The following is a 23260-nucleotide window of genomic DNA, read 5'->3' on the forward strand; positions in this document are numbered from 1 at the left end:
GGAGGGAACTGGAACACGCTGCCGTACACGTCGATCCTGAACATCCCAAACATGCTCAATGGGTGATACGTCTGGTGAGTATGCAGGCCATGGAAGAACTGGGACATTTTCAGCTTCCAGGAATTGTGTACAGATCCTTGCGACATGGGGCTGTGCATTATGCCGAAACATGAGGTGATGGCTGCGGATGAACGGCATGACAATGGACCTCAGGATCTCATCACGGTATCTCTGTGCATTCAAATTGCCATCGATAGACTGCAATTGTGTTCATTGTTCGTAGCTTATGCCTGCCTGCCATACCATAACCCCACTGCCACCATGGGACACACTGTTCACAACGATGACATCAGCAAAAACGCTTGCCCACATGACGCCATACACGCTGTCTGCCATCTGCCCGGTACAGTTGAAACCAGGATTCATCTGTGAAGAGCCCACTATGCCAGTGGCCATCGAAAATCAGCATTTGCCCACTGAAGTCGGTTACGACGCCGAACTGGGCTGGGGTGGTTACGCGTGGTCTGCGGGTGTGAGGCCGGTTGGACGTACTGCCAAATTCTCTAAAACGACATTGAGGCGGCTTATGGTACAGAAATTAACATTCAATTATCTGGCAACAGCTCTGGTGGACATTCCTGCAGTCAGCATGCCAATTGCACGCTCCCTCAAACTTGAGACATTTGTGGCATTGTGTTGTGTGACAAAACTGCACATTTTAGATTGGCCTTTTATTGCCCCCCAGCACAATGTGCACCTGTGCAATGATCATGCAGTTTAATCAGCTTCTTGATATGCCACACCTGTCAGGTGGATTGATTATTTTGGCAAAGGAGAAATGCTCATTAACAGGGATGTAAACAAATTTGTGCGCAAAATTTGAGATAATCTTTTTGTGCGTATGGAAAATTACTGGGATCTTTTATTTCACTTTACATGTTGTGTTCATATTTTTGTTCAGTATATATAGTATATCTTATTTATATTTTGTATTTTTATGCAATAGCCTCTCGTCCATTTTTTATTTTACTATTGTTTTACCATTTTAATTGGAGTTAATTTTATTCTTGTCTATTTAAATTGTATATGGTATAGAAAGTGTTTTTATCTTTCTCAAATTGTATTATTCTATTTGCTAAGCACTTTGAAATAAAGTTTATTTTGATCTGATTTAAGATCATAATGAACAACATATGGACAGATGGGAACTGATCCTAGATCAGCATTCCTACTCAGATGCTTTATGACCGACATACTTTAGTATTATGATGTAGGCCTAGTATTCATGACCCATAATTGTCACCAGACGCCATGATACACAGTAAGCGTATTACGATATTATATCATATGATTCCTACTGTATATTGAAGTAATCATAGCAGATAATGAAAGAGCTTTGATGGGGCAGAATGAGCACCGCCACTCCCTGGTTCATGAGTGCTAGAGCAGAGCACTAGCCCAAATCTAATTTGTCGTAAAACATAGGAGACAACTGAGACAGACTGTGTTGCTCAAACCAATTTCCAACCCACCCACATTTCCTGGCATTGTATTACACCCTGTGGAATTATGTGGCTTCCTTCATTGGAATTCTGTCGCAGCGCAAACATCAACAAATCGAAAGTGTCAAGATCAGATATCCGCTCCACGCCTCTGGCGGTGACAACATGCCAATCACCAGGCGGCTGCGGGCCTCCAGGGCAGATACCGATTGGGTATAGAAGAGCAGATGTGGCCGGCTGATTGGTCTAACTGACACAGAATGACAGGGCCTGTGACAGCCGGGTGTCACTTCAGCCGTTGGAAGGCCAAGCTTCTGCAACAGCCTCCTCTTCATCATCCCTCACTTTTTCACTTGGACAGACAGAGCTGAGAGAGAGCGAAAGAGCGAGAGAGAACTAATTACTCCCTAACCAGACTACGCAGGCACCTTAGCTGTGCTACAAAGGATTAAGCGAGGGAGTAGAAAAGAGAAGAAAAAGAAAGGAAAAGGGAGACGCCAGCCACAGAGTCCGGAAGAGTGACAGTGACGGCGGGCCAGCAGCAAGCTGATGCTTCTTTACATGTTATTAAACAAATTAGGCAGATCAGAGGGAGTTAAGGGACCTATGGCAGTCTCTATGGGGGTGCCACAGGGTTCAATTCTTGGGCCGACTCTTTTCTCTGTGTATATCAATGATGTCGCTCTTGCTGCTGGTGGCTCTCAGATCCACCTCTACGCAGACGACACCATTTTGTATACATCTGGCCCTTCATTGGACACTGTGTTAACAAGCCTCCAAACGAGCTTCAATGTCATACAACACTCCTTCAGTAGCCTCCAACTGCTCTTAAACACTAGTAAAACGAAATGCATGCTCTTCAATCGAACGCTGCTGGCACCCGCCCACCCGACTAGAATCACTACTCTCGACGGGTCTGACCTAGAGTATGTGGACAACTACAAATACCTAGGTGTCTGGTTAGACTGTAAACTCTCCTTCCAGACTCACATTAAGAATCTTCAATCCAAAGTTAAATCTAGAATCGGCTTCCTATTTCGCAACAAAGCCTCCTTCACTCATGCTGCCAAACATGCCCTCATAAAACTGACTATCCTACCGATCCTTGACTTTGGCGATGTAATTTACAAAATAGCCTCCAACACTCTACTCAGCAAATTGGATGTAGTCTATCACAGTGCCATCTGTTTTGTCACCAAAGCCCCATATACTACCCACCACTGTGACCTGTACGCTCTTGTTGGCTGGTCCTCACTACATATTCGTCGCCAAACCCACTGGCTCCAGGCCATCTATAAATCACTGCTAGGCAAATCCCCGCCTTATCTTAGCTCATTGGTCTCCATAGCAACACCCACCCGTAGTATGCGCTCCAGCAGGTATAACTCACTGGTCATCCCCAAAGCCAACACCTCCTTTGGCCGCCATTCCTTCCAGTTCTCTGCTGCCAATGACTGGAACGAATTGCAAAAATCTCTGAAGCTGGAGACTCTTATCTCCCTCACTAACTTTAAGCATCAGTTGTCAGAGCACCTTACCGATCACTGCACCTGTACACAGCCCATCTGAAATTAGCCCACCCAACTACCTCATCCCCATATTGTTATTTATTTTGCTCATTTGCACCCCAGTATCTCTATTTGCACATCATCTCTTGCACATCTATCATTCCAGTGTAAATACTAATTGTAATTATTTTGCACTATAGCCTATTTATTACCTTACCTCCATAACTTGCTACATTTGCACACACTGTATATATATTTTTCTGTATTTTTGACTTTGTTTTGTTTTACCCCATATGTAACTCTGTGTTGTTGTTTTTATCGCACTGCTTTGCTTTATCTTGGCCAGGTCGCAGTTGTAAATGAGAACTTGTTCTCAACTGTCTTACCTGGTTAAATAAAGGTGAAAAAAAAGGGACCCATGCAGCCAACCTGTGCTTTCCATGGCTGTTGGAACATAAATTGGCTGCTCCAAGGGAGACTGCTAGAGACTGTTAGAGCACTGAGCAGGCAGCAGCCTGTTCCTCAGAGGCTCTACTAACTGAACAGAAGATAGGGGAAATGTATCCAGAGGAAATCAGAAGAACCTGAATACTAAGACCCAGACGTCTTCATAAAACACCCTGGAACAGCTTAGGGAACATGCTATTCTCTACTGGCAGTGCCAATTCATTATACAGTGCATTTTGAACTTATTCAGACCCCTGGACTTTTCCCACATTTTGTTACGTTGCAGCCTCATTCAAAAATTGATAAATTATTTTTTATTCTCATCAATCTACACACAATACCCCATAATGACATTTTTGCAAAGTATTCAGACACTTTGCTATGAGACTCGAAATTGAGCTCAGGTGCATCCTGTTTCCATTAATCATCCTTGAGATGTTTCTCCCACTTGATTGGAGTCTACCTGTGGTAAATTTGATTGATTGGACATGATTTGGAAAGGCACACACCTGTCTATATAAGGTCCCACAGTTGACAGTGCATGTCAGAGCAAAAACCAAGCCATGAGGTCAAAGGAATTGACCGTAGAGCTCCGAGACAGGATTGTGTCGAGGCACAGATCTGGGGAAGGGTACCAAAAAATGTCTGCAGCATTGAAGGTCCCCAAGAACACAGTGGCCTCCATCATTCTTAAATGGAAGAGGTTTGGAACCACCAAGACTCTCCCTAGAGCTGGCCGCCCGGCCAAACTGAGCAATCGGGAGAGAAGGGTCTTTGTCATGATGGTGACCAAGAACCCAACAGTTACTCTGACAGAGCTACAGAGTTCCTCTGTGGAGATGGGAGAACCTTCCAGAAGGACAACCATCTCTGCAGCACTCCACCAATCAGGCCTTTATGGTAGAGTGGCCAGACGGAAGCAACTCCTCAGTAAAAGGCACATGACCCCCCGCTTGGAATTTGCCAAAAGGCACCTACAGGACTCTCAGACCATGAGAAACAAGATTCTCTGGTCTGATGAAACCAAGATTGAACTCTTTGGCCTGAATGCCAAGCGTCTCGTCTGGAGGAAACCTGGCACCATCCCTACGGTGAGCGCTCAGGACCTCAGACTGGGGTGAAGGTTCACCTTCCACAGGACAACAACCCTAAGCACACAGCCAAGACAACGCAGGAGTGGCTTCGGGACAAGTCTCTGAATGTCCTTGAGTGGCCCAGCCAGAGGCCAGACTTGAACCCGATCGAACATCTCTGGAGACCTGAAAATAGCTGTGCAGCGACGCTCCCCATCCAACCTGACAGAGCTTGAGAGGATCTGCATAGAAGAATGGGAGAAAATCCGCAAATACAGGTGTGCCAAGCTTGTAGCGTCATACCCAATAAGACTCAAGGCTGTAATTGCTGCCAAAGGTGCTTCAACAAAGTACTGAGTAAAGGGTAAAATATGATTTCATTTTTATTTATTTTTCATAAATGTGCAAACTAAAAACCTGTTTTTGCTTTGTCATTATGGGGTATTGTGTGTAGATTGATGAGGGGAAAAAACAATGTAATCCATTTTAGAATAAGGCTGTAACGTAACAAAATGTGGAAAAAGTCAAGTGGTCCGAATACTTTCCCAAATGCACTGTATATACAGTTACAGGACCAAGGACCGCGATATGCAACTTTTCAGGGAAGTCAGGAACCAATATACAATCAGTTAGGAAAGCAAAGGCTAGCTTTTTCAAACAGAAATTTGCATCCTGTAGCACTAACTCCAAAAAGTTTTGGGACACTAAAGTCCATGGAGAATAAGAGCATCTCCTCCCAGCTACCCACTGCACTGAGGCTAGGAAACACTGTCACCACCGATAAATCTACGATAATCGAGAATTTTAATAAGCATTTTGCTACGGCTGGCCATGCTTTCCACCTGGCTACCCCTACCCTGGCCACCAGCTCTGCACCCTCCGCTGCAACTTGCCCATGCACCCCCCGCTTTAACTTCACCCAAATTGCACAATTTGGACCCCTACAAATCAGCTGGGCTAGACAATCTGGACCCTTTATTTCTAAAATTAGCAGCCGAAATTGTCGCAACCCCTATTACTAGCCTGTTCAACCTCTCTTTCGTATCGTCTGAGATCCCCAGAGATTGGAAAGCTGCCGCGGTCATCCTCCTCTTCAAAGGGGGTGATGCTCTAGATCCAAACTGTTACAGACATATATCTATCCTGCCCTGCCTTTCGAAAGTATTTGAAAGCTAAGTTAACAAACAGATCACCGACCATTTCGAATCCCACCGTACCTTCTCCGCTATGCAATCTGGTTTCCAAGCTGGTCATGGGTGCACCTCAGCCACGCTCAAGGTCCTAAACTATATAATAACGCGATCGATAAAAGACAGTACTGTGTAGCCGTCTTCATCGACCTGGCCAAGGCTTTTGACTCTGTCAATCACCGCATTCTTAATGACAGACTAAATAGACTTGGTTTCTCAAATGACTGCCTCGCCTGGTTCACCTACTACTTCTCAGATAGAGTTCAATGATTCAAATCGGAGGGCCTGTTGTCTGGACCTCTGGCAGTCTATGGGGGTGCCACAGGGTTCAATTCTCGGGCCGACTCTATTCTCTGTGTATATCAATGATGTCGCTCTTGCTGCTGGTGACTCTCAGATCCACCTCTACGCAGACGACACCATTTTGTATACATCTGGCCCTTCATTGGACACTGTTAACAAACCTCCAAACGAGCTTCAATGCCATACAACACTCCTTCCGTGGCCTCCAACTGCTACTAAGCGCTAGTAAAACCAAATTCATGCATCTTCAATCGAACGCTGCTTGCACCCGCCCGACTAGAATCACTACTCTCGGCGGGTCTGATTTAGAATATGTGGACAACTACAAATACCTAGGTGTCTGGTTAGACCGTAAACTCTCCTTCCAGACTCACATTATATAGATTTTCCAGACACACTGTATATAGATTTTCTATTGTGTTATTGACTGTACGTTTTGTTTATTGTTTTTAATCACACTGCTTTGCTTTATCTTGGCCAGGTCGCAGTTGTAAATGAGAACTTGTTCTCAACTAGCTTCCCGGGTTAAATAAAGGTTAAATAAAAAAAATTAAAAATGTGCCTACATTTAAAGTGAAGTCCGGAACTTTTGTATAATTTCAAGAAGTACTTTTTTAAGTGGTGCTTATGAGCCAAAACCGGTCCCCGTTTTTGTGTACTATGTCATCCAATTTGTATGATATGTTACGAATCCAACTCAAACAATGTTAGGAATTTGTTGTGCTTAAGATCCCCAGACTGCATCTTTAACTGCTCACATCGACGTCAGCTGATTCAGGTGTATACAGAATGGGGCCAAAAGATGTGGTGGTGGTTCATATTTTATAACATGTTGTAATGATACACAGCAACAAGATAAGTGGAAGGAAAATTTGACTCATTTCAGGTAACTAGGCAAATGTCGCGCCTCACTTCTTCACAGGAGAGGGATTTGAACGTGAACATTTTTATCAAAATGTGTTTTTGCCTTCTGGAACATGTGAACTTTCATGTGTCTTAATAACAAACTTGTATGCCATCTGTAAATACGAATAAATTGTTAAATTACGAGCCTAGTTGGTTTAGCCACGGAAAAAGACAGGAACCTTCCCTCTAGCCATGATTGGCTGAGATAATGGTTGGGCTGGTCATGCCGAGAGAGGAGTTCCGATTGGTCTGCCATGTAAGCAAGCTTCTGTCTATAACAAAGGGCTGCTCAGTATGTGTTGGTAATCCTTTAACACAGTTTTTTAAAAAGATATCACAAATAACTACAAAAGTGTTGCTCTCCACTTTCTGGAGAGTTTTGAAATCAGTAGAAGCAGAGTATGATAGCTAAGAAGATGGAGAAAATTCTGGGAGGTGATTGCAAATATGCGGAGGGAGTCGAAAAGAGAACATACAGAAGGCTGTTGTATAAAACACCTGTCTACGGATGACATCTTCAAACTAAGGGCAACCATGGCATCCGTGACAGAGGGAGAAGCGTTCATCCATGTATACAGGTAAGAGTCTAGCTAGCAACATTTTCAGATATTATACGTTTCTAATTCTGTCAGAAAGTCATTTTCATTGCAGGTTGGGTTTATTGGTGTTAAAATACACCAGTTATGCTATTTTGGACCACCAGGCTTCTGATGTCATGCATGTGAATCCTTAAAAAGATGGGTGGGGCTTAAGCGGGAGTGAACAAGCTGAATGGGTGTAGACAAAGAGCAGCTCTCCAGTACATGTACAAAAACATTCAAGGCCCATTATATCAGAAGTGGGGTTACAAGTTGATCAATTTTCAAAGCGGAATTACTTTCCCATTGTTCTTCAACTGTAGTGTATGATATACAATTTTCTAGCTCCAAGTCACTAGTTTTATCCCATGTAAAAAAACACAATTTCAAATTTTGCCACAAGACCGAATCGAGCCGGTCGGTCACAATTGATTCCCCACTGAAAGCATAGCTGGGGAATAGAAGGTCAGAGTATTGGTTAGGGTTTTGTAACTGTCCTCATAGACATAGAACACTCGAAGAACACACTCAGATATACAGTATCTCACGAAAGTGAGTACACCCCTCACATTTTTGTAAATATTTGAGTATATCTTTTCATGTGACAACACTGAAGAAATGACACTTTGCTACAATGTTAATTAGTGAGTGTACAGCTTGTATAACAGTGTAAATTTGCTGTCCCCTCAAAATAACTCAACACACAGCCATTAATGTCTAAACCGCTGGCAACAAAAGTGAGTACACCCCTAAGTGAAAATGTCCAAATTGGGCCCAAAGTGTCAATATTTTGTGGCCACCATCATTTTCCAGCACTGCCTTAACCCTCTTGGGCATGGAGTTCACCAGAGCTTCACAGGTTGCCACTGGAGTCCTCTTCCACTCCTCCATGACGACATCACGGAGCTGGTGGATGTTAGAGACGTTGCACTCCTCCACCTTCCGTTTGAGGATGCCCCACAGATGCTCAATAGGGTTTAGGTCTGGACACATGCTTGGCCAGTCCATCACCTTTACCCTCAGCTTCTTTAGCAAGGCAGTGGTCGTCTTGGAGGTGTGTTTGGGGTCGTTATCATGTTGGAATACTGCCTTGCGGCCCAGTCTCCGAAGGGAGGGGATCATGCTCTGCTTCAGTATGTCACAGTACATGTTGGCATTCATGGCTCCCTCAATGAACTGTAGCTCCCCAGTGCCGGCAGCACTCATGCAGCCCCAGACCATGACACTCCCACCACCATGCTTGACTGTAGGCAAGACACACTTGTCTTTGTACTCCTCACCTGGTTGCCGCCACACACGCTTGACACCATCTGAACCAAATAAGTGTATCTTGGTCTCATCAGACCACAGGACATGGTTCCAGTAATCCATGTCCTTAGTCTGCTTGTCTTCAGCAAACTGTTTGCGGGCTTTCTTGTGCATCATCTTTAGAAGAGGCTTCCTTCTGGGACGACAGCCATGCAGACCAATTTGATGCAGTGTGCGGTGTATGGTCTGAGCACTGACAGGCTGACCCCCACCCCTTCAACCTCTGCAGCAATGCTGGTAGCACTCATACGTCTATTTCCCAAAGACAACCTCTGGATATGACGCTGAGCACGTGCACTCAACTTCTTTGGTCGACCATGGCGAGGCCTGTTCTGAGTGGAACCTGTCCTGTTAAACCGCTGTATGGTCTTGGCCACCGTGCTGCAGCTCAGTTTCAGGGTCTTGGCAATCTTCTTATAGCCCAGGCCATCTATTTAGAGCAACAATTCTTTTTTTCAGATCCTCAGAGAGTTCTTTGCCATGAGGTGCCATGTTGAACTTCCAGTGACCAGTATGAGGGAGTGTGAGAGCGATGACACCAAATTTAACACACCTGCTCCCCATTCACACCTGAGACCTTGTAACACTAACGAGTCACATGACACCGGGGAGGGAAAATGGCTAATTGGGCCCAATTTGGACATTTTCACTTAGGGGTGTACTCACTTTTGTTGCCAGCGGTTTAGACAGTAATGGCTGTGTGTTGAGTTATTTTGAGGGGACAGCAAATTTACACTGTTATACAAGCTGTACACTCACTACTTTACATTGTAGAAAAGTGTCATTTCTTCAGTGTTGTCACATAAAAAGTTATACTCAAATATTTACAAAAATGTGAGGGGTGTACTCACTTTTGTGAGATACTGTAGATGCAAAATAATTTGAAGGGTCTAAACTGAAAAGATTGTCACTGTGAACAACGCAAAGAGGAATGGAAGGTTGGACTCCTGCTGCGTTGTGAAGGTAAAGGCAACTCAAGGTCCCAATTGACAGCTCCTTTCTTTGTAAAGGACATGAAGAGAAAAATGACAGAGTTTGGAGAGGAGAGAGAGTAAGTAGGGAAGAGGTGCATAGTCAGACAAGTATGTCCTCTGGGAAAAAACTGTGCTCATGTGTCAGAGATAGACCAGTTTTCCCACTATTTAGTATAAGCAGAGGATCCATGGCACCGACACAACAGTGATTTGAAAGAAAGCTAAATGCATGATTAAAGCTAAAGCATTGTCCCATTGGCTTATAAGGAAAGTAGCTACATCTTCAAATAGGAATGAAATACAAATGACAATGCTATTAGGAGAAAAACACCTTCCACCTAATGCTCACAGGTATTTTACTTATGCATCATCAGGAGCATGTGAAACAAATATACTTATCCTTTGGGAGGAATGTGTTTGTTGACAAGTGGTGTAATTTAAAAGAGAGACAGACACACACTCACTTTGGGTGCCGGATGTCTGCGACAGAGCGATTGAGGGAGATCCTATCGCTGACGTAGATGTTGAACCCATTCTCCCTGTAGGCCTGGTCCACCCGGTCAGCGTCGGTCAGCGGAAAGGGCTTCCCTTGCTCGCCGTTACCTACACACACACACACACACACACACACACACACACACACAGAGAGAGAGAACAGAACAGACATGAGTGTAACAATGCTGTCTGAGGAAGACTTGGGACAAAATGCCTTGCGCCATCCATCTGCTTTTCTCTCTGACAGACCGTGAAAGTATCTGGACTTAACGTCAGGTAAAATATCGTCAGTCTGAAGTACAGTACCTGCTGAATGAACCATAAGGAACTTGGATATGTCTTGCAGTCTGTCGAGCACATCAGTTTTAATGGCTTTGTGCTACAATCACACGTCGAAAAACTCATGTTCCTACACGCATAGAAATGTATTGTGAGGAATCATTTGTTATCGTAGTATATTAGTCTTGGGCTTCAAACCTCAAACTAAAAGGGAATATGGGGGAGGGACTTCCTGAAGTTCTATCCTACCAGAGCGAGCAGCGTCTCTCCTGATTGCCTCGTAGTCGTGCCAGTCTTTCCTCCGCACGCCGTCCCGCCCCAGCTGGGCATTATTCCGGGGCCTGATGTTCAATCCCTGCCAAAACACACAGCAACAGAGGGTCACACATCAGGACATACACCCACACAGAAGGTATCACACACATACAGAGGGTAAAATGCACACACACATACCGACACACACACGGGAACAGAGGGTCGCACATCAGGACATCTAACCAACCAGCAACCCTTCTGCCAGAGCCTGTAAGGTTTGATGCTCAAGTAGCTAAAATATCATCACATTCTGAGAGCATACCAGAAATATAACCATATGGGGAAAAACAGTTGTCCATTACCCAACTGCAGAAAACCTTGCAAAAACACAACCATTAGCCTACTGATTGTCAATATTAAGGCTGAGAATTGACGTTCCAAACATATTGTTCACTACAGTGCATTTGGAAAGTATTCAGACCCCTTCACTTTTTCCACATTGTTACGTTACAACCTTATTCTAAAATGGATTAAATACATTTTCCCCTCATCAATCTACACACAATACCCAATAATGACAAAGCCAAAAATGGTTTTTATAAAAAAAATTCATATGTATTACAAATACAAAACTGAAATACCTTATTTACATAAGTATTCAGACCCTTTGCCCTGAGACTCGAAACTGACCTCAGGTGCATCCTGTTTCCATTGATCATCCTTGAGATGTTTCTACAACTTGATTGTGGAGTCCACCTGTGGTAAATTCAATTGATTGGACATGATTTGAAAAGGCACACACCTGTCTATATAAGGTCCCACAGTTGACAGTGCATGTCAGATCAAAAACCAAGCCATGAGGTCGAAGGAATTGTCCGTAGAGCTCCGAGACAGGATTGTATAGAGGCACAGATCTGGGGAAGGGTACCAAAAAATGTCTGCAGCATTGAAGGTCCAAGAACACAGTGGCCTCCATCATTCTTCAATGGAATAAGTTTGGAACAACCAAGACTCTAACTAGAGCTGGCCGCCCGGCCAAACTAAGCAATCGGGGGAGAAGGGCCTTGGTCAGGGAGGTGACCAAGAACCCGATGGTCACTCTGACAGAGCTCTAGAGTTCCTCTGTGGAGATGGGAGAACCTTCCAGAAGGACAACCATCTCTGCAGCACTCCACCGATCAGGCCTTTATGGTAGAGTGGCCAGACGGAAGCCACTCCTCAGTAAAAAAAGGCACATGACAGCCCGCTTGGAGTTTGCCAAAAGGCACCTAAGACTCTCAGACCATGAGAAACAAGATTATCTGGTTGATGAAACCAAGATTGAACTCTTTGGCCTGAATGCCAAGTGTCACGTCTGGAGGAGACCAGGCACCGCTCATCACCTGGCCAATACCATCCCTACGGTGAAGCATAGTGGTGGCAGCATCATGCTGTGGGGACTGGGAGACTAGTCAGGATTGAGGGAAAGATGAACGGAGCAAAGTAAAGAGAGATCCTTGATGAAAACCTGCTCCAGAGCGCTCAGAACCTCAGACTGGGGCGAAGGTTCACCTTCCACAGGACAATGACCCTAAGCACACAGCCAAGACAACGAAGGAGTGGCTTCGGGACAAGTCTCTGAATGTGGAAAAAGTGAAGGGGTCTGAATACTTTCCGAATGCACTGTATATGTCTGCTGCAGGGGAACAAGAGAGAGCCATGAAAAAAATTGTGTTGATCAGTCATGGAAATAAGTGCTGAAAACGTGTTGGCTCACCATTTAAAAAGAAGATGGAGAACAAGCTTTAGGACAAAAAAACTGCGTTTTAGAGCAGTTTTCACTAACATTAAGCACCTAGCAACTCGATACTTGGGAGTCAATATAATATCGTCAAAATACTCTACTATATCCACCCCCCATCACTAGTCATTATGGGCTTTTTTTAAAAGCCTCAAGCACAGATGCCCATGCTTGATTGATTTGAATAAACCCCATTCTCCTTACACTCGATTTGAGCAAAAATGGCATCAGTTATAATTAAAAGCAACGTAAACTCCTTCAAGGGCTCCTAATTTGCTGCTACGCTGGTCACCGTTTCTCAGAGGCTGTTCTTAAGACAGCAGAAATGGAAAAGAGGAAGGAAGGAACACAAGTATTAAGAAACTAATTTGTCTTAAACACATTATCCTAGCTGTGTATTGGGCCTGTTCTGATGACAGGCTGGGACGGGGTAAGAGTGAGGTCTTGATCACGCACGCGCACAAACGGCTCAGACACTCAATAGCTGCACACACTGGTCTTTCAATGCGATAAGAGGTGCTTCACATGAGGCCGCACAATATCAGTCTCGGGGGGCACACATTGGGTGTCAGATAGGATGTCCATCGGCTATGAGGTGAGAGAGCAGTGAGAGGTTTGAGTGCTACAAAGTTTAAACAATGGAAATTCAATTTCACACGTGACACCTCTGAGAATATCAATCCAAAGGCTTGCGCACACACTTTTCTACTCCTTTGAAAAATGATCAGGGAAAAAAACGATTTAATACATTTTAGAATAAGGCTGTGACCTAACAAAATGTGGAAAAAGTAAAGGGTTCTGAATACTTTCCGAAGGCACTGTATACATTTGTATTTTTAATACATTGTAAGGCTGCATGATGCGACTAATGATGATTTGAAAAAAGTCGCTTGAAAAGGCATGAGCTCTGCTTTGTTTTTTTTGCACCGGCTGTACACACTTTATCAGTCTCTCATTCACAATTTGACAAGCAGTTGATAATGCCTCAAATTTCCAAGCAGCATCCCCTTTGTCTGGCTGTAATGCACCCTAAGAACATCCATGCCTTTTGCAGCCAGTGACCATTGTGCTAAATATAATAATTATAATTCCATTCTCCCTGAGTGCTGCGTGCTCTGAAGCACCTTCTCACTCACATGGCTCTCCATCACGTGATTGGGTCTTTCTCACAAGCTACAAGTGAAGACTGACACATCGGGGACGCAACTGCGCGCGTCCTTATCCAATTCCAAGGTGCATATTAGCTTAAACTATTAGACCATTTCTTCACATTATAATAAAAGCATTACATGCATAATCGCAATGCGCACACAGCAGTAGGCTATAAGCATGAATGTTCCATTAGCGGGAAAACACCATAATCATAAGTAACCGCAAATGCGATTATGCATGTAATGATTTTATTATAAAGGTGCATTTTTATGGTGAAAATTATCTTCCCCAAACTTGAAACTCACACGCTGCTTATGTATGCCAGTTAGTCTCTATACCCCTTGTAAAGCAGATAATGCGCTTAATTTTAAGAAGTTATTTGGTCAATTTAGATGTGATACAAACCTTATCAAAACATATAGGCCTATGGGCTAGGCTACATGAGGTGTGCGACTATGATTCAAAAAAGTCGCAAAAAAAGGCTGTTTCTTGCCTTATGCTGGGTATCATTCACAAGTGATAGGCTAATAGTCACCCATCAGACTATTCTTGATTTAATCTAGTCTTTATATTTACTAAATAATATGTGAGATTTTGTATTTTATTTTGAATTGACCATTATCATGTCTCAAAATGGGCAGGGGAAAAAATACGTCATCTATGCACTTAAATAGCGAATGGAGGACGCTTTTCCCATGGTTAATTTTCATGCCAGCCAGCTAGACTATAATCCTGTTGTAAAGAGAAGCAATGTGCTTAATATTAGGAAAGTTGAGAAATAAATACAGTAGGCCTAGCCTATAGAAAGCTGATGGGATCCTCTTTTTAATAGAGGCCATCTTCTCACGCAATTGCATAACCTATAGAAATGTTGCGCAACATCAGCTCATGGGCTCTCATGAAGTGTTTGATTAGATTTGACTACATTTGCATTGATGTCAGAGTGATTAGACGGACAATAGATTTCTGAGTACGAGGCAGTTCGCAAGTTTGGTAGGCTACTTATGACCATCAGCAGCATCAGAGCTTGGAAAAGCCTAATTACCGTGACTAAACGGTCACGTGGAATTTGACTGCCTTCATGACTCGTGACCGTCGGTGTGGCGGTAATACGGTCACCGCAACAGCCCTAGGTGTTCCTAATGTTTTGTACACTCAGCCTAATGTTACAGGGTTAGGTCTACATTATATCTTGCTCTGAATGTCTCACTGTGCATCTGCCGATCCTGCTGCCGCTGTATGTTGAGATTTACTTTATCCTTACAGACACACAAAGCAAGTAGAGAAATTCATCTCTGACAGACAGGTAACCTTATTATTCACCAGCTTAGACTCGCTGCCACACTTCCTGTACTGAGCCAGGAGCCGAGATCAAGCCTCAGTTCAAGAGAGCCGCTCTCAAAATGTCACGGCGAGAGCCTTTCCCCTCTGCACTGACGAGGACCGACGAGTCCATCTGTGCAGATCCTGCTAAGAGGAAGCGAGATTGTGCCGCCCCATTTCCTTTTGATTAAAATTTCAACACACGGAGCTATGATATTCCACTGGGGCTTTGCTGCTCTAACAAGACCTTGGGAAACAAGACAAGGAGCTTCGGAAAACTTTTCGCTGTGTGTGTGTGTGTGTGTGTTTCTAGTGACAGAAGAGAAATGAGAAGAGAGAGCGAGTGGGGGGGATAGACAGATGAACAGGGCGAGAAAGAGAGCGGGGATAGGGAATAACAGAGCTGAAAGGAGCGATAAGATCGAAGGAGATAGAAGGAGAGCGAGAGAGAGAATGGTTGGCCCTTGTATTAGTGATGGGGGGAGGGACATCGACACAGTTGCATATCGCAATATTTTTGGATGACATTATTATATCAATACTTTGACTCAAAGTATCAACTTGTAAAAAATTCAAAATTAATTGGCTGTAGCTGCACCAAAACTCCAGTATTTTTCATCCTATAGCTTATCACAGTCTTTTAAAAAATAGTGAGCTAACATGTTATCGGCACTTTTATTTCCATTACTTAGTCCCGTGTGGCTCAGTTGGTAGAGCATGGCGCTTGCAATGCCAGGGTTGTGGGTTCGATTCCCACGGGACCAGTATGAAAAATGTATGCACTCACTAACTAAGTCGCTCTGGATAAGAGCGTCTGCTAAATGACCAAAAATGTAAAAGAATGTTATCAAAACTCTTTTTCTCATGCTCTCTCATCTCTCTGAAGCAGACATACAGTGAGGGAAAAAAGTATTTGATCCCCTGCTGATGTTGTACGTTTGCCCACTGACAAAGAAATGATCAGTCTATAATTTTAATGGTAGGTTTATTTGAACAGTGAGAGACAGAATAACAACAAAGAAATCCAGAAAAACGCATGTAAAAAGTATTTGACCCCCTCTCAATCAGAAAGATTTCTGGCTCCCAGGTGTCTTTTATACAGGTAACGAGCTGAGATTAGGAGCACACTCTTCAAGGGAGTGCTCCTAATCTCAGCTTGTTACCTGTATAAAAGACACCTGTCCACAGAAGCAATCAATCAATCAGATTCCAAACTCTCCAAATGGCCAAGACCAAAGAGCTCTCCAAGGATGTCAGCGACAAGATTGTACACCTACACAAGGCTGGAATGGGCTACAAGACCATCGGCAAGCAGCTTGGTGAGAAGGTGATAACAGTTGGTGCGATTATTCGCAAATGGAAGAAACACAAAATAACTGTCAATCTCCCTCAGCCTGGGGCTCCATGCAAGATCTCACCTCGTGGAGTTGCAATGATCATGAGAACGGTGAGGAATCAGCCCAGAACTACACGGGAGGATCTTGTCAATGATCTCAAGGCAGCTGGGACCATAGTCACCAAGAAAACAATTGGTAACACACTACGCCGTGAAGGACTGAAATCCTGCAGCGCCTGCAAGGTCCCCCTGCTCAAGAAAGTACATACAGTGGGGAGAACAAGTATTTGATACACTGCCGACTTTGCAGGTTTTTCTACTTACAAAGCATGTAGAGGTCTGTAATTTTTATCATAGGTACACTTCATCTGTGAGAGACAAAAATCCAGAAAATCACATTGTATGATTTAAGTAATTATTTGGCATTTTATTTATCAGAAAAGCAGAACTTAATATTTGGTACAGAAACCTTTGTTTGCAATTACAGAGATCATACGTTTCCTGTAGGTCTTGACCAGGTTTGCACACACTGCAGCAGGGATTTTGGCCCACTCCTCCATACAGACCTTCTCCAGATCCTTCAGGTTTCGGGGCTGTCGCTGGGCAATACGGACTTTCAGCTCCCTCCAAAGATTTTCTATTGGGTTCAGGTCTGGAGTCTGGCTTGGCCACTCCAGGACCTTGAGATGCTTCTTACGGAGCCACTCCTTAGTTGCCCTGGCTGTGTGTTTCGGGTCGTTGTCATGCTGGAAGACCCAGCCACGACCCATCTTCAATGCTCTTACTGAGGGAAGGAGGTTGTTGGCCAAGATCTCGCGATACATGGCTCCCCTCAATACGGTCCAGTCGTCCTGTCCCCTTTGCAGAAAAGCATCCCCAAAGAATGATGTTTCCACCTCCATGCTTCACGGTTGGGATGGTGTTCTTGGGGTTGTACTCATCCTTCTTCTTCCTCCAAACACGGCGAGTGGAGTTTAGACTAAAAAGCTCTATTTTTGTCTCATCAGACCACATGACCTTCTCCCATTCCTCCTCTGGATCATCCAGATGGTCATTGGCAAACTTCAGACGGGCCTGGACATGCGCTGGCTTGAGCAGGGGGACCTTGCGTGCGCTGCAGGATTTTAATCCATGACGGCGTAGTGTGTTACTAATGGTTTTCTTTGAGACTGTGGTCCCAGCTCTCTTCAGGTCATTGACCAGGTCCTGCCGTGTAGTTCTGGGCTGATCACTCACCTTCCTTATGATCATTGATGCCCCACAAGGTGAGATCTTGCATGGAGCCCCAGACCGAGGATGATTGACCGTCATCTTGAACTTCTTCCATTTTCTAATAATTGAGCCAACAGTTATTGCCTTCTCACCAAGCTGCTTGCCTATTGTCCTGTAGCCCATCCCAGCCTTGTGCAGGTCTACAATTTTATCCCTGATGTCCTTACACAGCTCTCTGGTCTTGGCCATTGTGGAGAGGTTGGAGTCTGTTTGATTGAGTGTGTGGACAGGTGTCTTTTATGCAGGTAACGAGTTCAAACAGGTGCAGTTAATACAGGTAATGAGTGGAGAACAGGAGGGCTTCTTAAAGAAAAACTAACAGGTCTGTGAGAGCCGGAATTCTTACTGGTTGGTAGGTGATCAAATACTTATGTCATGCAATAAAATGCAAATTAATTACTTAAAAATCATACAATGTGATTTTCTGGATTTTTGTTTTAGATTCCGTCTCTCACAGTTGAAGTGTACCTATGATAAAAATTACAGACCTCTACATGCTTTGTAAGTAGGAAAACCTGCAAAATCGGCAGTGTATCAAATACTTGTTCTCCCCACTGTATACAGGCCCGTCTGAAGTTTGCCAATGAACATCTGAAGTGTTGTGGTCAGATGAGACCAAAATGGAGCTCTTTGGCATCAACTCAACTCGCCGTGTTTGGAGGAGGAGGAATGCTGCCTATGACCCCAAGAACACCATCCCCACCGTCAAACATGGAGGTGGAAACATTATACTTTGGGGGTGTTTTTCTGCTAAGGGGACAGGACAACTTCACCGCATCAAAGGGACGATGGACGGGGCCATGTACCGTCAAATCTTGGGTGAGAACCTCCTTCCCTCAGCCAGGGCATTGAAAATGGGTCGTGGATGGGTATTCCAGCATGACAATGACCCAAAACACACGGCCAAGGCAACAAAGGAGTGGCTCAAGAAGAAGCACATTAAGGTCCTGGAGTGGCCTAGCCAGTCTCCAGACCTTAATCCCATAGAAAATCTGTGGAGGGAGCTGAAGGTTCGAGCTTCCAAACGTCAGCCTTGAAACCTTAATGACTTGGAGAAGATCTGCAAAGAGGAGTGGGACAAAATCCCTCCTGAGATGTGTGCAAACCTGGTGGCCAACTACAAGAAACGTCTGACCTCTGGGTTTTACCACCAAGTACTAAGTCATGTTTTGCAGAGGGGTCAAATACTTATTTCCCTCATTCAAATGCAAATCAATTTATAAAATTTTTGACATGCGTTTTTCTGGATTTTGTTGTTGTTATTCTGTCTCTCACTGTTCAAATAAACCTACCATTAAAATGATAGACTGATCATGTCTTTGTCAGTGGGCAAACGTACAAAATCAGCAGGGGATCAAATACTTTTTTCCCTCACTGTATAGTGAGCAATATGTTGGGAACATCAAATCACAATATCGTATCGCAATACATATAGAATCGTGAGAATAGCAATACATATTGTATCGGCACCTAAGTATCGTGATTATATCGTATCATGAGGTCCCTTGCAATTCCCAGCTCTACCTCCTATACCATCTTAAGGCATCTGCATGCTTCCCATCCAAAACAGTTTGTGCATATATTATGACAACATTTTGTCCCGTTTTTGTTTCGGCTGTTCATGCACAGAATTTTATTTTGAGGCAAGGTTAGTTAGTAGCCCAAGTCCACGCCCCTTTGTCTGTGATTGGTCAACAGTAGGGATTCTACAAATAACTGTTTGTCATTCAACGAGAGACTAATCGTTTTCCCCAAAGAAAATTTATCACTTGATAAATACTGCAAACATCTTAGTTAGGACATATTTCTTGAGTTACCTTAGATTAATTAGGACTATTGTGAAACGGTCTACAGCGTCTCAAGATGGACAAACAGTGCTATTGCTGCTTTTTTCTTGTTTTTCAAGCAAAGGTATTTTAAGGACTAGAGCACTAGAGCTGGGACGATAAACCGAAAATGCTACACCAACCATACCGATCACTTATAGCAGGCATTTTGCTGATATCGTTCATTATAATAAGTAGCCTATACTAGAGAAATTAAGTTTGAAATGAAATAGGTTGCAAATATGGGTGATTGTTAATGGGACAATTGATGGCTACAACCATCAAACTATTAGTAGTAGTTTAAAGGATAAAAAAAAAAACATACAAATCAATTCTGACAATTTATCACGATACACATTTTTGTCCCTATCACCCAGCTCTATCAAGAACACTCGTTTTGGCTAGGCACCCCCCGAACCGAAGCATGCTGACGCCTTTACTCAGTGTCAGCTGAACAAGACAAGAGCTCCACTGTGGACCTCCAAGAAGAAAAACATGCCAGCAATGGCATATTTATATCCAGAAAAGCTGTTGTAACTAAAGTCAGGGAAATTAAACCAAACATTACATTAACCCAATAACAGTAGTCGGATCCTCTTTTTTCACAGATACATTAGCATTAGTCATACTACCATCAGTGCCTTGGCCCAGATTTACTGTACAAACACATAACAAACATCATTTCCACCGCTGATCAGAGTGATACCCACTACCTTAATAACTCAACACCATCAGAAGGCTCCACGCGGGCAGAAACTAATTTCACCAGGGGCTCTTTTCCGCTCCATCAGTATTCAGGGCACAACACAAACACACTAATAGGACAACGCTCAGACGCATCTCTTGTTTGTCTCGCGGATGCACTCAGTCTTTTTAAGTGACGGCTCACGATGCATCTGCAATCAGCACAAATTTGGCAGAGGTGAAAAAATATCATCCCATTTTAACCAAATTAGTGATCATTAATTAACTTCAATGTACTCTCTTAAATCAGGTCTACTGAGCTGATGGCTGTTCCTTGTAAAATGTCTGTGTGAAAGGGCGGAAATATGTACACTACCGTTCAAAAGTTTGGGGTCACTTAGAAATGTCCTTGTTTTTGAAAAAAAAGCAAATGTTTTGTCCATTAAAATAACATCAAATTGATCAGAAATACAGTGTAGACATTGTTAATGTTGTAAATGGCTATTGTAGCTGGAAACGGCTGATTTTTAATAGAATATCTACATAGGCGTACAGAGGCCCATTATCAGCAACCATCAGTCCTGTGTTCCAATGGCACGTTGTGTTTGCTAATCCAAGTTTATCATTTTAAAAGGCTAATTGATCATTAGAAAACCCTTTTGCAATTATGTTAGCACAGCTGGAAACTGTTGTGCTGATTAAAGAAGCAATAAAACTGGCCTTCTTGAGACTAGTTGAGTATCTGGAGCATCAGCAATTGTGGGTTCGATTACAGGATCAAAATGGCCAGAAATAAATAACTTTCTTCTGAAACTCGTCAGTCTATTCTTGTTCTGAGAAATGAAGGCTATTCCATGCGAGAAATTGCCAAGAAACTGAAGATCTCATACAACGCTGTGTACTACTCCCTTCACAGAACAGCACAAACTGGCTCTAACCAGAATAGAAAGGAGTGGGAGGCCCTGGTGCACAACTGAGCAAGAGGACAAATACATGAGTGTCTAGTTTGAGAAACAGGCACCTCACAGGTCCTCAACTGGCAGCTTCATTAAATAGTACCCACAAAACACCAGTCTCAACGTCAACAGTGAAGAGGCGACTCTGGGATGCTGACCTTCTAGGCAGAGTTGCAAAGAAAAAGCCATATCTCAGAATGGCCAATAAAAAGAAAAGATTAAGATGGGCAGTCTGAGATATTTGTTTACATTTTTTAGTGATTTAGCAGACGCTCTTATCCAGAGTGACTTACAGTTAGTGAGTGCATACATATTTATTTTTATTTTTCATACTGGCCCCCCATGAGAATCAAACCCACAACCCTGCCGTTGCAAACGCCATGCTCTACCAACGGTCGCGGCCGGCTATGACAGAGCCTGGATTCGAACCAGGATCTCAAGTGGCACAGCTAGCACTGCGATGCAGTGCCTTAGACCACTGCGCCACTCGGGATACCTTATAAATACTGCACCAAACATATAAGCCAGATATGGCTTTTTCTTTGCAACTCTGCCTAGAAGCTTAGCATCCCGGAGTCATTTTGAGCCTGTAATCGAACCCATAATTGCTGATGCTCCAGATACTCAACTAGTCTCAATAAGGCCAGTTTTATTGCTTCTTTAAATCGGTACGACAGTTTTCAGCTGTGCTAACATAATTGCAAAAGGGTTTTCGAATGATCAATTAGCCTTTTAAAAATGATACATTTGGATTAGCATACACAACGTGCCATTGGAACACAGGACTGATGGTTGCTGATAATGGGCCTCAGTACGCCTATGTAGATATTCCATTAAAAAGCAGCCATTTCCAGCAACAATAGCCATTTTCAACATTAACAATGTCTACACTGTATTTCTGATCAATTTGATGTTATTTTAATGGACAAAACATTTATAAGTGACCCCAAACTTTTCAACGGTAGTGTGTGTGTCGACTGCACCCGGTCATGAATGAGAAATTGGTAAGGCAGCAGCAGCGATTACCTATAACTTGCAACAAGCAAATAACACTTGAGGGCTGAAATAACGAACAAAACAAATGGCTGGTCAGTCAGTCAGACAGACGGACAGAAGGCTTCGTGGCATGACATGGTGTGGTACGGCTGGATGCCAGAGACTGCTCTCTGGATGAGCGTCAGAGAGCTGGTCCCAGTGACCTCAGCCAGGTCTGTAAATGGAGGGATTTGAAGATTATGGACAGCCCTCTCTGAATCACGATCACTCTCTAAACTCATTTCCATCCAGCTCTGGTCCATCGTTAATCTCACAAACACCAGATTATGTATGGCATTGAGGAGGGCTAGGATTGATGTTGCTCCTCCTCTGCTTGGGTTCTCATTACACAACTCAAACGTTCAGAGTTCCAGATTTTGGATGTCCGACACGGTCTAGCCTAATACACACATGCCAATGCAGACGCACCACACTTTAGCTCTGTGTTTTCTTTGGTTATCCTGCTTCTTGTGGTTACTATATCAGATAATGTGATGCTTGGCATGGGACTACCGTTACTGGCTTTCCTACCGATGTCCAGATGTCCAAACAAACGCATGACCCAGAAGGATGAGGACTAAGCCTTGAGCTAAGCTAAGGGAGTAGACATCTATGGAGAGTACAGAACTGTGTTCAGATGGACCACTGTAGTCTTTAATAAAATGTGCAAAACTGCAGAAGACATCAAATGGACAACAGACGTGGTCACTTAACTGAATAATTCTCTACATCTAATGCCTGTCAAACAAAGCTACTGCCCAACCAACTCCTGTTTGTTTGAGACACCTTCATGATTGGCAAAGCAAGTCCCCCAGAAGAGAGCTTTCTCCTCAGCCCAAAATGGGTTTGGGCCTTGGGGTCATGGGTCTTTACCCTGAGTTCAAGGTATTGTACACACATCCACGATTCCACAACATATCAATGCCACTGTATGTGTGTATGTTCTGTCAATTCGTACTAAACGAATGCACATCTAGCAGATGAAGGGTAAAAGTCTAGAGAAGACCTGCAGTGGTGTAAACGTTGCAAACATTTTCTGTGAGAATCTGAACAGTGTGTTGGAATTGGTCTTCATCCG

At 43.6% G+C, this 23260-nt stretch overlaps 1 protein-coding gene across 1 annotated transcript in view; it reads right to left on the reverse strand.

The window, feature by feature from the left end:
- The window catches only part of LOC121573529 (polypeptide N-acetylgalactosaminyltransferase 10), a 115163-nt gene that overhangs the window by 55011 nt on the left and 36892 nt on the right, over positions 1-23260 (reverse strand). The window contains exons 2-3 of the mRNA XM_041885591.2: positions 10813-10918; positions 10254-10392 (exon numbers count right to left, since the gene is read on the reverse strand). Of these exons, the coding sequence (XP_041741525.1) occupies positions 10254-10392; positions 10813-10918 (245 nt within the window). The remainder of the gene's footprint in view (positions 1-10253; positions 10393-10812; positions 10919-23260) is intronic.

This window comes from Coregonus clupeaformis, chromosome 9 (genome assembly GCF_020615455.1).
Source record: "Coregonus clupeaformis isolate EN_2021a chromosome 9, ASM2061545v1, whole genome shotgun sequence".
Lineage (NCBI taxonomy): Eukaryota > Metazoa > Chordata > Actinopteri > Salmoniformes > Salmonidae > Coregonus > Coregonus clupeaformis.